The sequence below is a fragment of the Ammospiza caudacuta genome, chromosome 1, assembly GCF_027887145.1.
Source record: "Ammospiza caudacuta isolate bAmmCau1 chromosome 1, bAmmCau1.pri, whole genome shotgun sequence".
NCBI lineage: Eukaryota > Metazoa > Chordata > Aves > Passeriformes > Passerellidae > Ammospiza > Ammospiza caudacuta.
Window position 1 is genome coordinate 52,695,062 of NC_080593.1, and position 14,784 is coordinate 52,709,845.

At 44.4% G+C, this 14,784-nt stretch overlaps 1 protein-coding gene across 1 annotated transcript in view; it reads right to left on the minus strand.

The window, feature by feature from the left end:
• VOPP1 (VOPP1 WW domain binding protein) overlaps positions 1–4,522 on the minus strand; it is a 62,518-nt gene extending 57,996 nt beyond the window's left edge. Inside the window, exon 1 of the mRNA XM_058809479.1 lies at positions 4,115–4,522. Coding sequence (XP_058665462.1) covers positions 4,115–4,165 — 51 coding nt within the window. The 5' untranslated portion in view covers positions 4,166–4,522. The remainder of the gene's footprint in view (positions 1–4,114) is intronic.
• Positions 4,523–14,784: the final 10,262 nt, after the last annotated feature.

Consider the following 14,784-nt stretch of genomic DNA (forward strand, 5'->3'; position numbering starts at 1 on the left):
CACAAATTCTTGAACTCCACCTGTGCCTACCATGATTAAAATGTGTAGGTTTTTTCTTTAAGACTGGTGGCTTTCCTCATCTTAATGTTCTTGTTCCTACAAGGATTAAAAAAACAAAACCCCAAAAAAAACAAACAAACAAAAAACCAAAACACAAACAATCAAACTAAAACTAGAAACAAACCTCTTCAGGAAGGACAGAAATTTTTGTTTTCTCTGATTTGATAAAATCTCTCCTGTTGAAGCCCACTTACAAAAAGAATACCAAAAAGCTCAACCCAGCAGTTAACCAACTGAGGAGCACCAGCCAACTTTGCTTTTACTTAAACAAATCCTGTATGACAGACTGTCGGGAGTATTTGAATTTTCTTTCAAGATAACACATTTTGCTGTTCCTATGACACATCCATTTTCTTGTTCTTTTTAATAAAGGCACTTGACTCTTGCATAGTATCTTGCATCTGACAAATTAACAAGAAGACTCTACTGATCACTAGATTCTCCTGGATACAATATAGTGGCCAATCAGAGGTTTAGGCATCTAAAATTACTCGACAGTTTTGAAAGTTGAGGCTGCCCAGCAAGCTTCTCTGCAGCAGCAACAATAAAACACCATTATTACCACTGCAGCAAGACAGGGTCCTCTGTCAGCCTGCAACAGCTCTGTTCAGCTTCCCCATCCTTGAGCTGAGCTTCAGCTACCGAGCTCTCCTCCATCCAGCACTTCTACAGCTTGTGAGAGAAAGCAAGCACTCAGTCTGAGAAGTAAGCCCCACAGAGACACTGGTGCCCTCATTCAGGCTGAAAATAAGCTTGCTTCATCAGGGGGTGGGGGGACTGCCTGTTCAGTTTTATTTTTTCCCCATTCGAAAGACATCACTATTCATTAAAGTCACATTTAAGCTCAGACAACCAAAGCCCTTAGGATCACAGATAAAAGAGAAGCAGAAACTCTTGATATACATGCTCCAAACAGTCATCACTTCAAGGACCTCTTCAAATCTTTTTGCAAAACTGAGAGCCAACTGAGACAAAATACAGTCCTGTTGTCAGAACCACGAGCCAAGCCAGCAAGCGAGACTCGTGGTTATTTGTGAGTGCAGAAATCATACAGCCCAGCACTGTGGGTATCCCAGTCATCCAGGCTCCTGGTGAAAAGGGGCACTTCAAGCAACTGCAGTTAATGACACACTGCTAGCTCCAAGTAGCCAAATTAATTTGAAAAAGACAGATAACGATTCAACAGTCTTCACTTCTTCCTACGAGAACCAAAATTACCTGTCAAATTGTCCACCTCATTTTACCTTACTTGCTGAACTGCTCAACTGCAATTAAGTCATGAGCAAAACACATGACATCTTTAGCTTTTCTCCCCCAATAATGTCTTCTCAGAGCAGAGCTTTCTGGGTCCTGGGGTTGGAGATTTTTCTTCCACCATGGTCTTTGTGGTTGCAGTGAAAAAACCCTCGTCACGCAAGAAAACTCAAAATTAACTCCCCTCTCCCACCAACACAGTGCTCTGGGTGTGTTTCTGTAATTAGCACATCTCAAGCTTGTCTAGAACAAGGAGAGGCATTTCAGCACCAAGAGACAGCAACTTCTTATGTGTAAATCCTGCTTTGGTGGTGATGCCTTTTGTCACCTTCACGAAACCAGCGACCAGCACATGGAAACTCCTTCCCCTAGTCCCTCAAGCCCCTCTTCTGCATCTTCTGCCTCTACATCAGGAACAGCAAACCCTCACCTGCTCGTGGGAGACTGCCAGAGCCAGCTACTGACGAGGTTCCAGCCTGAAAGCCACCACACACAGTGCCCACATCCAAACTCACACCCACCACGAACCTGGTGTATACTTAACTGTGAAGGAGTTCATTCCTTTCATCAACATAACCAGAAATAGTGGTTTTGCAATACACAAACATTTTACAACAAGTATTTTGGGTCATCTACCCAAGGGAAACCCAGCTAGAACCAGCAAACCACTGCACAGTGCTCTGACAGACTAAATGGGTTCCTCCCCACAGCACCTGGGTAATAGTCAGAGCCTTTTGCAAAATGATGAATGAAAACCACATTTCTCAGCTCATGCTTTGTTCAATAGTAACTAAGGTCATGTTGAAGCTGCAAACATTTAAAACAATTGCAACAATGTTATTTTAGATACTAACCAGCACAGAACTTTGTGCAGAAGACAGCAAAAGTTTCATGCACCAAAAACCTTCAAAACAACCAGATGTCTCCGATTAAGTTATTTAAACCCCCAGCACTCTGTTTCTGGGCATGTAGAATACAGCCTTATTTACAAAGCCATCTCATTTTAATAGGCAACCTAAGAGCTTCCAAGACAGAAAAAAAAAATTCCACAAAACCAGATGGCAAAACAAGCATTCAAGATTAAAGGAAAAGGGGGCGGGGGAACCCCACAATTAAAACCAGTAGAAAAGCTTAAATAACAGCACCACTGGCTAGATCCAATGAGGATTTATGCAAATTACTTTTTTTGGGCACGAATGATCTTTTTCAGCAGAATACACGTTAGGAGAGCAGACACATCTAATCAAAGAGATCCTGGAGGGGCGAAACCTTTCAGCGTCTCAGATGAACACAATCCCTCAGGGAAATGGTGGTGTTTGTTTCATTTAATCGACATTCTGCTATTCCTGCTTTCTGAAGAGCTGCTGTGGAGTCAAGAGCAGTTGAGGGCTAGAACCAAGGCCAGGTTTACAGCCAGGGAAAAGAGATGCAAATCAATTAACCTGTAAAGAGTTACACTTATTTACATTAAGCAATTATTTTGATCTGAATGTTTTAATGGCATGATGCTGGATGGCACAGTGGGCAACACACCAGAAACCATTCATCTACGTAGGTGGCATAAACATGTAGTAAACATCATTTGCATGAATTACATCCATTACCAAAAGCAGTAACTACACAGCCAGCACTCCGGTTTCCATGTATGGGTTTGGTGGTATGCCGTTTAAAAAAAAAAAAAAATTAATTTCCTGTCTAAACTGCTCTATCACAGAGGCAGCACAGCCCTTTCACCTCTCTGACACTTTCAGCCACGTTGCCTCTGGGCTTTAAGAGCCTGGAGATGTACCTAAGACAAGCCCACGGGTGTTTCCGAAGCCAGCCCGGCACGGTGCCGGCGGTGACCCCGCACGGGAGCGGCACACGGCAGCACGGCTCTGTCCCGGGGGACACTGCTGTCCCCTGCCCGCCCCCAGCCCCGAGGGTAAACCACACACCGACACACAGCTCGCCCCACAAAACATCTGCCCATCCGCCCGCTGGAATAAAGAGCTGCTTTCCCAGCCCCCGATCCAGTGTCATCCCAGCCCACCGGAGGGAGGTTTAAACTAGGCGATCTTTAAGGCGTCTTCCAACCCAAACTATTCTAGAACTGCGTGGCACAAATCCCCCCTCCAATTAATGAAAGCTCCCAATTCACTGTTTGTTTGGTTGTTTTAAGTACGAAAGCTGCGCTTATCCAGGTTTTCCCAGAAGTTTAACCACGCTGAACGGTGCCGCCACGGCTCCCCGTAAGCTGATGCCGCCGCACCGACCTCTCAATGGACACTTTGCTCAGGAAATGAAAATAAGAGGATAATGAAAATAAGAGATGAGCCTTCCGTCTAACCCTTACTGACAGGCTTTACGTCCCCTGGACAATCTGCCAGTGTGCTGGGAATGGGCAGCTTCCAGCAGCTCGTGCCCCTGCGTACAGGTCCCGTGTTACTCTGCTCCATCACACCGCGGATAATCCTGCTGTGCTCCAGCAGCGAGACCCCGGACCCCCGGCGAGCCCGGCCGCCGCGACCGCCCGTGAGCACCGCGCCCGCAGCCGCGCCGCGTCTCGCCCAGCCCGGCCCGGTCCGGCCCGCAGCTCCCCCGCACCCCTGACCGCGCACCGCCTGTGGAGCCGAGCCCATAGGCAAAGGCATTAACCCCGAAATAGATCACCCCGGCCGGTGCGGGCTGCAGCTCCCCTCGCCAGCCGCGCAGCTCCAGGTCGCGACCGAGGGCGGAACCCCGCGGGTGAACCCGGGGCTGCCGCAGACGCCGCTGGGCAGGGCAGGGCAGGGCAGCGCTCCCCTCACGGCCACCTCACCTCCCACAGCAGCGAGAGCAGCAGGGCGACCCCAGGGTGGAAGCGCTTCATCTCTCCTCCTCCTCCTCTTCCTCCTCCTCCCGCGGCGGCGGCGGGCTCGCCCCTTCGCCTCAGGCGCGCACGGGCGCTGCCAGCCGCGCCATCCCCGACGGCGGGGAGGGAGGTCCGGCGGCAGCGCGCACGGCGGGCTCGCAGCAGCCGGGGGAGGCGGCCGCGAGTAGCCGGCACCGGGGGCAGAGGGACGAGGCGGGGTAGAGCGGCGGCGGGGCGGGGAGGGGAGGCGGGGAAGCCCCGCAGCAGGGCGAGGGCGGGCTCACCCGCCGATCCCCTCAGCGACAGCGGCGGCGCCAGCGAAGCAGGGTCGGGGTGAAGCGAGGCGGAGACCAGGGGCGCTGGGGCAGGCGGCACAAAGAGGCCGAACGCCGCCGCCACCGCCACTGAGGGCGGGCAGAGGAGCGGCCCGCCCAGACCCCGGCCCCGGCCCCGCCCCGCGGCCCTGCCCGGCCGGGAGGGGGCGGTGGTGGCGGATCCGTGACCCCGCGTTTGCCCCCGCATCTACCCCTGCCCCGGGCTCCGCATCTACCCCTGCCCCGGGCTCCGCCCCCGCACCTGCCCCCGGCCCCAGGGGACAGTACCGGGCTCCTCCCTGGTGCCGCGCGGGTCGCCCGTGAGCACGACACCCCTTCCCGAAAGAGCGATCTTCTGGATTGAATCCAGAGGAGACAACAAAGATGCCCAGAGGGCTGGAGAATCTCTCCTACGAACATCAAAAGAGTTGGAGGTCTTCAGCCCGGAGAAGAGAAGGTTCTGGGGACACATTAAAGCAGCCATTTATAAACCTACCTAAAGAGGGGTTATAAGAAAGATAAGGAAGGATTTTTTACCTGTAGCAATAGACCAATGGCAATGATTTGAAACTGAAGGAGAGTCGATTTACGTTGGACATGGAAGAAATTTTTTGCCATGAGTTTGGTGAGACGCTGGAACCAGGTTGCCCAGGAAGTTGTAGATGCCCTGTCTCTGGAAATGCTCAAAGCTGGGTTGGATGAGGCTTTGAGTAACCTGATCTTGTGGAAGGTGTCCCTCCCCATGGAATAATCTTTGAGAGTCCTTTCCAACTCACATAATTCTGTGGTTCTGTGATTCTATAAGGTGCTCCCTCTGCCAGCCTGGTGAGTGGGAACATGAGCTGTGTGCCCATGCAGTAACTTTTGGCATTTCAGAGAAGAGTTCTGGTCCTTCATTTCCTCAGCACACTTGGTAACAGCCCTGGGATATCTACCTGTTAAGGTCTCATGACAAATCCTAAACTGGAGTGGAGGTACTCTCCAACTCCAGCGCTGATCTCTCCAGCTGCAGGTGCCCGGTGTAGTCATGCCTTGGGTGTTTCCTTCACCATGACCATCTTGTCCTGGTGCTTTGAGCCTCCTTTTCCAAGCCCTATGCACCCTTACCACAGCTGGACACTGTGTACAGTTGGAGGAAGGCACAGATCTTCTCTGAGTTTAAGAGGATTTGAGGTCTCTTGCTCTTTATTTGTAGGAAAGCTAGCAACTTACTCCTCAGGGGAAAATCAAAATAGATAAGGGGGAGAACTGCCCCATTTCCCTTTGAATGGCAGACCTTTCCCAGTAGCATTTCTGAAGGAGATACACCTCCCACTGTCCTTTTGTGGGTTACCTATTAAAAAACTACTAGCACATCCTCACAACTCACAACTTTGTTCACCACTTCCCTGTCATCGTAGTATTCAAGCAGGAAACTTGCCCTCTCCATTGCAGCAAAACATCATCAGCTGGTTGTTTTTTCCATACAGTGAACTTTGGGTGAGTTTACAAGTGTCTTCCATCTGGCACCATTAATCATACGCGCTCTCAGGCCTGGGACATGTGCTGTAAGTAAGGAGTAACTGTGTACAGGTTCCTGCACACTGTATGACATTGCGTACTCACAGGCAACCTGCACAAGTGGCCACTCATTTTGATACTTATTTTTGTCTCTGTTGGATGCCAACCAATCAGAAGCTGTGAGATGGTTTTTTCAGATGAATGCTTACGTCTCTAGTTCAATTTGCTGGAAGGTCCCTAAGGAAATGTCATGACCATCACTTTGTCCAACAGTGAAGTCTGAATAAGGCAATTATACACACAGGTGTCTATATAATCTCAGTTGAAAAGTTACACTTTCTTACATCTGGCATATTGAGAAAGACACATTCTACACTGGGTATTGCCTCAGAGGGATCAGCTTATATTGTCTCAACATAACCATTCAAAGTCAGGCATCACTTCAAAAAGGCTGCAATGTATAGAAGTTTGAAAAGGATGGCTTTCAGAGCTCTGTGCTGATGTGTGGCTAACCCTAAACTCCCTTCCCATTCCTAATTTCTGTGTTGCATGACCTAGGAGACAGTGTTTTGGAGACATTCAATGACTATTCATAGAAAAGATGAAGAAGAGCATAAAGATGTTTAGGGACATCAAATGAATCTGAATGTCAGTGCTGAGCACGAGTGCTCTGTGCTGCTGCTGTGTTTCCAAAGGTGCTCTGGCAGCCTGCAGACAGGCAGAAATCCTGACAGCACAAATTCTGGGAGAGCTGAGAAAGTACTAAGGCATAAATAAAACTTAGGAAAGAAGTCTGGAGTCTTGCAGCCTAAGGCACTACTACCCTTGAAGGCTGACCCTGCCAAAATTTTCAGCTGATGGCCCACTATCAAATGTGCCCAGGGAAGAGCAAGCTCTAAAATGCATTTCAGTTAATTATTAATACACAGATAACTACTGACTTTAGTTTGAGAACTAATAAAGGGTTAGAATTTTTTTTTTTTTTTTGAAAAAAGATTTCAGCTAAGGCAAGAAAGGCTGAAATCAACAGACGGATTAGCAAGAGTGAGATTGAAGAAGCAGTGGGCTGGAGGAAGAGGAAGCTGCCCAGTGTGGATGCATGTGCCTCCCAGTACATAGTTTATTATTCAGCCTAGATAAAGGTATGGATGTTCCATGCTATAAAATTCTTTCCAGGCCAACATAAGCTGAAAAAGGAAAAACATGTCCTGACCTCAAAATAAACAGTTTCCTGTTCTGTTTCAGCTCCCCTTAGTGATGTCTTCTTTCATTTTTATACCTAGCTTCAAGAAGCCATCTTCATCCCCAGGGAAAGCCCATTAGCTTCAGTGGAGTTCAAATACAAATGAGCTCGGCTCAGCATGTGGCATTTTCTCAGCAGAAGTGTGAGCTGCAGCAGAGCCCCTTGGAGCTTGTCTAGGCGAGAAATGAACACTTTCCCTCCACCTTGCTGCAGCTTGATGGCGAAGCAGCTTGACACAACAGAGAAACAAGATAAGGCTTTTGTGGGAGGCTAGGTGCCTAGCTAAAAAAACAGCCCTTTCTTTCACATCCTGATTCTAGTGTCTCTTCTGTTACTGTGTTCAAAAAGCTTAAAACTCCAGAGCTTCCAGAATCTCTGCATAGAAACAAATATATATACTTTAAAATGAAATAAAACCGCTTCAGGAGCAGTAACAGTAACAAAGCTTTATTTTACCTGATTGAAGCTTGTAGTGCAGCTGAAATATTCATAATATACTGCTTCTCTGTGGAATCTTAGGTGTTCCTCAATAATATTGCCTGAATTCTCTCACCAGCGGTTGCCAATATTAACATATTCCTTTTACTCAGCTACCTCTCTTTCCTGAAATGTAAGACCATACGTTACTTTTTGAGACTGCCACTCTTTTGTCAATTTTTCTTTTTCAAACTGAGTAACAGGTATAAAAATTCCTAGGGGGCACTCATAGTGCACATGGATGTGTGTATTTTGTAGACCTTATTTATTTTGAACATTTGAATATTTTTAAATAAGTAAAAAATAAACTGGTCATATTGAACACTTCCTTGTTTCTGTTGAAACAGTTGTGTTGTTTCTAATACTATTGAGAAATACTCAATTCCACAAGGGCTGTGTGTGAAGCAGGTAACCACTTTATTATGAACAAACAAATACATTATTTTCATTTGCTTCCCTGCATGAACTGTAAATAATTATGTACCACTACAATTCTGTATTTAAAATATTTCACTACCTTCTTCACAGGTGCTGTTAAAAATTAGCCAAATCCTTAATTGCTTTCCAAACTCTCTATTCTAAGTGTAAGATCACCTTAAATATATTTTGAGAGTTTGGAGATTTTTTTATGATTATGTAAATGGCAATAGTCTTTATCAGTAAGTTAAAGAAACCCCTTTTAAAGTGCATAAAATATTCAGTAAATGTCTAAAGCCTTTGAAAATCATCACTGGTATCTTTTAAGAACCTACACTAGCATTATTCATTTAAAAAAAAGGTAGGAAAAATATTCATGAACGCAGCAATAGCCTGCCAAGACAAACACAGCATTATATTTCTGCAGTTTCCGTATCTTGTTCAAAGCAATTTGTTTATCCAGGGTGTGTTTAAATAAAAAAAAACCAAAAACACCATTGTTTTCTAACTATCAAGCAGCTTACACAAAGGTGTAGTTTCTTGGCCGAATAATAGTTAAATTATAGTCCAATTTCCCAGAATAAAGGCTAGGGGTTTTTTTTCATCACTTGCACCAGTAATTAATCATTGTGATTGACTTTAAATGAAACTTTAAAGGGAATATGACTCAGGACTTGTTGAAGTTTCAACAACCTACTCCAAATGCAGTAGCATATTGATACCAGTGCCTCTATCTTCAATAATTATATTTCAGTAAGAGTCTGTGGAGATTTAGAGAGATGGTCCAGATGTAATAGCCCTCTTACCAGTGCTAATGTAAGAGTTTATACCTCCTACAACTTATTTTTTGTGTGGATGGCTATTACTGAGCTGTACGGCACTGTTTAAAAAAAATGTGTCTGATTCATATTTTAGGATTCTATTACACCCATTGATCTTCATTAATATCTGAAAACTGCATGTAGAAGTCACTTTTCCATAACTAATGACATTAAGTACACCTCACTGAACTGAAACAGAATGGCTGCTTACTGGATTATGCTTTGAGACCTCCAAATAAAAGTCCACGATAGCCATAGTCACTACTACACTGGAAGTCTATGTCCACTTGAAAGAAAATATAACACATTTAACAGATATGCTGAGAAATGAAGGTGGAGTCGTTCTCTGTAAGCTGTTCTACCTGGGCTCCCAAAGAGCAGCCCCACTGTCACACACTGTGACTTTCAGGCTTTCTTGATGGAGTCGGATATTTGTCCATCATATTAAAAAAATAATTCTATAGCAATGAGTATTTTGAGAAGCAGCAACTACAAGATAAACATTAGTATTATGAAGGGCTAAGTTTATTGATTAAACATACTACCAATTCAACCAGAATAGCTGTGTCAATCAGATCAAATGCGTTTTTGTTCAGTTTTCTCAATAAAGAATGGAATTTTATCCCCTCAGCAAAGATACTAATGCTTGTGTTAGAGAACTCAGGAGCTGAGAGGGATTATGTTTTTCCTGGAAGATGGATCATTTGTAAATGCAGACTCTTTGTTTGCAGTCCATGGTGAGATGACAAACGTGCTTGCTGGAAGGATTAAGGAAGGTTAAGTTCATTCAGAGTATCATTACAGCACCAAAGCCCGTTGCCAATGAAACATTTAGGCTTTGAATTCCTGTTTGGGCTCCTGTTATTGATTTCAGTGGATAGTTGGAAGTCTGAACTCATGCTGTTGAATCTAGGTGTAGTGCACTGCCTCAGACCTGAGCATGGTGAGTACCAAACACTGTTAAATTAGAGCAGTAGCTTTCCAACCTGCCTGCAGTTTGTAAGGAGACTGAAGAAAAAGGTCTGGGCAGGTGATCAGACCAGCCAGGATAGGAGGACAGGGCTGAACTGCACATATAGGAGACAGGGAGATCAGACAAAGAAATCTGCATTTGGCCAGGCAGAATCAGAGACAGAAAAAAAGTAAAATTTTGTCAGGAGGATCTGAAAGCCGTGAGAGGATGAGACAGAGCAGGGTGGGACTGTGAAGCAGAATACATGGCACAACAGAGCACAGTGAACATAAGCAGGGTGGTGGTGCACTAGGATGGAAAAGGACTGAGACAGAGATTCCAAGTGGTAATATGTGCACCACTGATGGCCTCTAAGCCCTGGAGAAACAGTGGTGTGGAGCAGATAAATGCACTTTATCTTCCCTTGGGAATGTGAGAGCCTGCTCTGGAGGCAGAGCAGGGGAAGAGCAGGTAGTGCTTTCCCATTATGGGCAAGGGCAGAGCCAAGAGCCACTGCCTGCCATCACTGAGGTGGAATAGCTAGCTGTAATTTATATGAAAATATGTAATATACCAAGCTGCTTTTTGTTCCAGAGTGTTTATCAGGCTGCACAGTAAACTGCAAATGGAAAAAAGGATGGCCTGGCTGAATGTCTGTATGTCCCCATCATCGCTTGCTCGCTTCCTGCATTGCTCACCACTTATTTCTTCTGCAGAGAAGCCACTTGATTTAAAAACATGGTTATTCTCCCTGAATGTTAAAATAAAAGGGGTGAGGAGAGGAAAGGGATGTTGGCAGAGACTAAAAGCAAGAAGTGATCACTGTCAGGAGTATGTTATGCATCTGGACTCTGGCAGTGAGTTCTTTTAGCACTCTGGAGAAAACGCCTGGGAAATGCAGTTCCAAGAATGTGGTGGCTTAATGGAAATGTAAAGCCATCCCCTGTGGCCCATGAGGACAAGACCCCTTGAATGAGATAGTCTGAAGCACTTTATTTTTGCTTTGTCTTATCTTCCTGTCTATGCAACAAACAACCTCTCAACTCTTACAGCATCCCTCTAGCTAGAAAATTAAAAGCTCTACGAGGTCATTGGTTACAGTCTGGAATAGTGAAACCTCAGCAATCCAATTTTTCTCACACCAGTGTAAATTAGTATTAATTCCACTGAAGTCAATGAGACAAATATAAAACTAGTGCAAGTGAAGAATCAGGTTTTAGATTTCAGCTTTAAGTCAAACAAGAGATGAAGTTGCCTAATAAGGATTTTCTTTCTTTATTTAAAATAATAACCATTTCTGGATGGATTTTTTTCCCTTCAATGTGAAATTTATTTGTAGCATTTCTTCACTGCGAGAGCCTGGATATTTTAATGTGAAAACAAGCATCCCATTAAATAAAGATGGAAAAATGCATCAACGGTCTGGGAATTACAGGCAATGGGTTTATTAACTAATGTCCTCCAAGCAATCTCAATTTTCTCATATAGTAATGAGATAGCAAGAGGATTAAGCTGTTGCTGTACCGAAAAAAAAAAATCAACACTAAATATATTCTAGAAATCACAAGGGATAAAATGCAATTGATGTCAGAATGACAAGAAATCCTAATACTAATAGGGCATCTGACCTGTAAAACAAATAATTTTCAGTGATGGAAAATACAAGGGTTGTTAAAAGAACTGTGCAATGATGTTGTTCACTTAGTCTGGTGTAGTAACTGTAGAGAGCCTCACAAGGACCATTATTAAAAGAAAGATTATTTAACCTTTCATCAGCTTTCTTGGAGATGTGCTGTCTCCATGTACAGTCCCCCACACACACACACTTACCATGGCAAGGCAGGAAATACTTGTCTTACTGGTACCCCAGTGCCATCTCCATGCCCATATGCTCCCATGTTTTACTACTTCTAATTCTATCAGCTCCACTACACTACCACAGTTGCATACAAATCCAAATGAAGAGATCAGGCATATCTCCTGTCCTCCTGAAAATTCCTCAGGGACTAAAATAGAAGACAGAAAGTTGCTGGTGGTAGGTGAGTAACCTTTCCTTCTCACTTGAGTGATGGTCTGCAAGTGTGCCCATGGGGTGACCCTGAGCCCTTCAATAACACAAAATCTAACTACCAACCAAAGTTGTAAAGCAGTCTTGATGGCATAGCTTAAATAAAAATTTAGGGCAGACAGATCTGCAAAGCTGGCTGACATAGACAGCATGAGGTACAGCAGAGTCATGACTCATGTTCTTTAAACTCTGTACAGGGTTATCCACCATATGCTTTTGTGAGGTAATAAACTGACAGGCAAGGAAATTTTCAGGAGAGATGATGAGTCAAGGAAGGCAAATGTGGAATGCAGGAGGTTGAATGTAGGCTTTGTCCCCTGGGCAGAGTTTTCAAGTGCTTGTCCCAGAGTGAAGTTTCATAGTGCTAAACCATTCAAGCACAAAATGCAGTACTGATATGAGTGCTGGCATTAGTCTCACTGTCTAAATGGATCCTGAGAGGCTGTGGACAAGAAGGTTTTGGGTTTTCTGGAATATGAACAGTGAGGTGATTTCTATGTCAAGAGTGAAGAAAGAAGCCCTAAGGATTATAGATTCAGGAAGTGTAAAATCTCTTCAGTGGAAATACTAGATTGTACGATTTTTTCACCCTTAAAAGGAATAAATAACTCCAACCCATCTGTTATAACTTCTTCAGGAAACTTGAGGACCAGAGCCAAGAATTCCTCCCTGGCAAAAGTGCAAATGTGTGCAAGCACTGAACCTTGTAAGGCCCTGCATGAGGAAACTACCTTGGTTTTCTTTAGGAGTGCATACTGCTTATCACATAAATCAAGATAATTCCTTCAGCTGAGGAGCACCAGCTCACTAACTCAAGATGCACTCTGGCAGTCTGGTTCACTGTGTAAATCTAAATGTAAGGACTTAGTAAACAGTAAAGTCTGTTGAAGTCAGTGATTTATTTTTTGCTTGGCCTTAACAAGCTGCTAATGCTATTCAGCACGGACAAACATCTCACAGCTACCTAAACTCCACTACAGCATTTATTATCTCAGACACTCCTTCCTGGCTGTTCTGAACCGCTGCAGTGTGCTCTGCATTGTTAAATAACTTTCAAGCTGTTCTATTTTCACCTATGTTAGATTTTTCAACTGCACAACTTGCCTTGTGCTAGCACACATTTGCCTGACCCTCAGTCACTTTCAAGTCCTCTCATTGAAATCTGTATTTGTGCTCCCATACTCATCTCTTGTAATGCTTCCTTTCCCAGCTAGCCCAGCTTGAGAAACCCCTCTGTGAGCATGCTTCAGGGTGTCTTTATGTTTTAGGGAAGAAAACTTGGATTTTCTAGGCTTGCTGTATTGAAGAAGAGGAAATTTGTGTTCATCTCTAGAAACCAGGCTCTGGAGCATAGGGGACAGAACATAGTGGGGATAAATAGCACTGCTAGGATAGGGGCATGAAAACAAAATGGTCCTTCCAAAAGCCAAGGGAAGCTGATAATCTTACCAGGCACTCGGTAGCAACCGCTCTTCCACAATGCCAGATGCTAAGAGGGATGAGTAGCTCATTAGTGCTTTTCTCTAATAGAAAGAACTACATGGCATTCACACAGAGATTACCCAGGAGCACAAATTCATGGAACATTGAGGCAGAAACTAAGGATGATACATACATAATGCATAGAGAAGCAGGAACTTTCTTCTGCAGCCATATAGAAATGGTACAAACACAAGATTGGTTGCTTCAAAACTTCAAAAGAAAAAGCAAGAAAAACTACTTCCCTGTTCATTGTCACAAGCCTTTCCATCCTCACTTATCCCATCCCTTTCTCCCTACTCTCTTTTCAAAACAGCAGCTGACCATACACCAGGAAGGAACAAAATAACAGATCTGAAGTGTCCCAATACACCTTTAAGATGCAGCCATAGCCCCCAAAATAACAAAACCATCCCACAATCAATGCAAAAACCATTCTGAGGTGCATTTTTGAGCATTAGATTGAATTCTTAGTAACAAAGAGCAAAGCATGCAAAAGAGCAGAAAATAGGTTTAAAACAATAGCAGTTTACACACTGAAAAATAGATCCAAAGAGTCTCTTCAGGCTGCAGCTGTGTAAAAAATTGGCTTGATAAGAAAGAGTTATGGTCTGATACGGAGTTGTGGGGAATTGCTCCCACATATCAGAGGAGTGTTGGCATTCTGAGCTCAGCACAACAATCACTACACACCCATCCATTAGATATTGGAGTGACAGACAGCTGGATATCAACAGGCCAAAGAGCAATGCAGCTTTTACCAGAGGAGCCAACCATTCAGCTGCCATACACACAGCAAAGCCATGCACAGCATCAAATGGCAATGTCAACATCAATTATTTACTAATTATTATCTATGCATTATTGTTAATAGTACTGACTTTGACATTTGCAGGGATTCTGCCTGCAGAGTGATGCAGCTCCCAGGGTGAAGTGCTTCTGGGCTCCATTCAGGGTGAATATCCATTATCCTCTTGTCCTTTTTTTAGTAGTGATGAGAGGTATTTACAGGAACAATAGGACTGACAGGAGACAATATCCTTCTTAGGGAGACATTAGTCTGCTTTTCACTGTACAAAAAATTCCCCACAGGTTTAAGGGCAAGCATAAGAAGTCTGAGCCAGATGGTATTCCAGAAGTAGCTCAGCATCAAAGTCTTTGCACTGTGCCTAGAAAGAGTCAGACTTAAGATGTTTTTGGGAGATGAGGCTGGTAACATTAATCACTCTTTGATGTCTGCTGTATTCACAGCTCATTGACAGAGACCTTGGGCCTGTGCTAAGATATGGTGAGCAAGTTATCCACTTCTTGCAATCTCCAAAGCTTGGGGTAAGATTTTTTTTTATCTCCGACTTGAGTGTTTCCA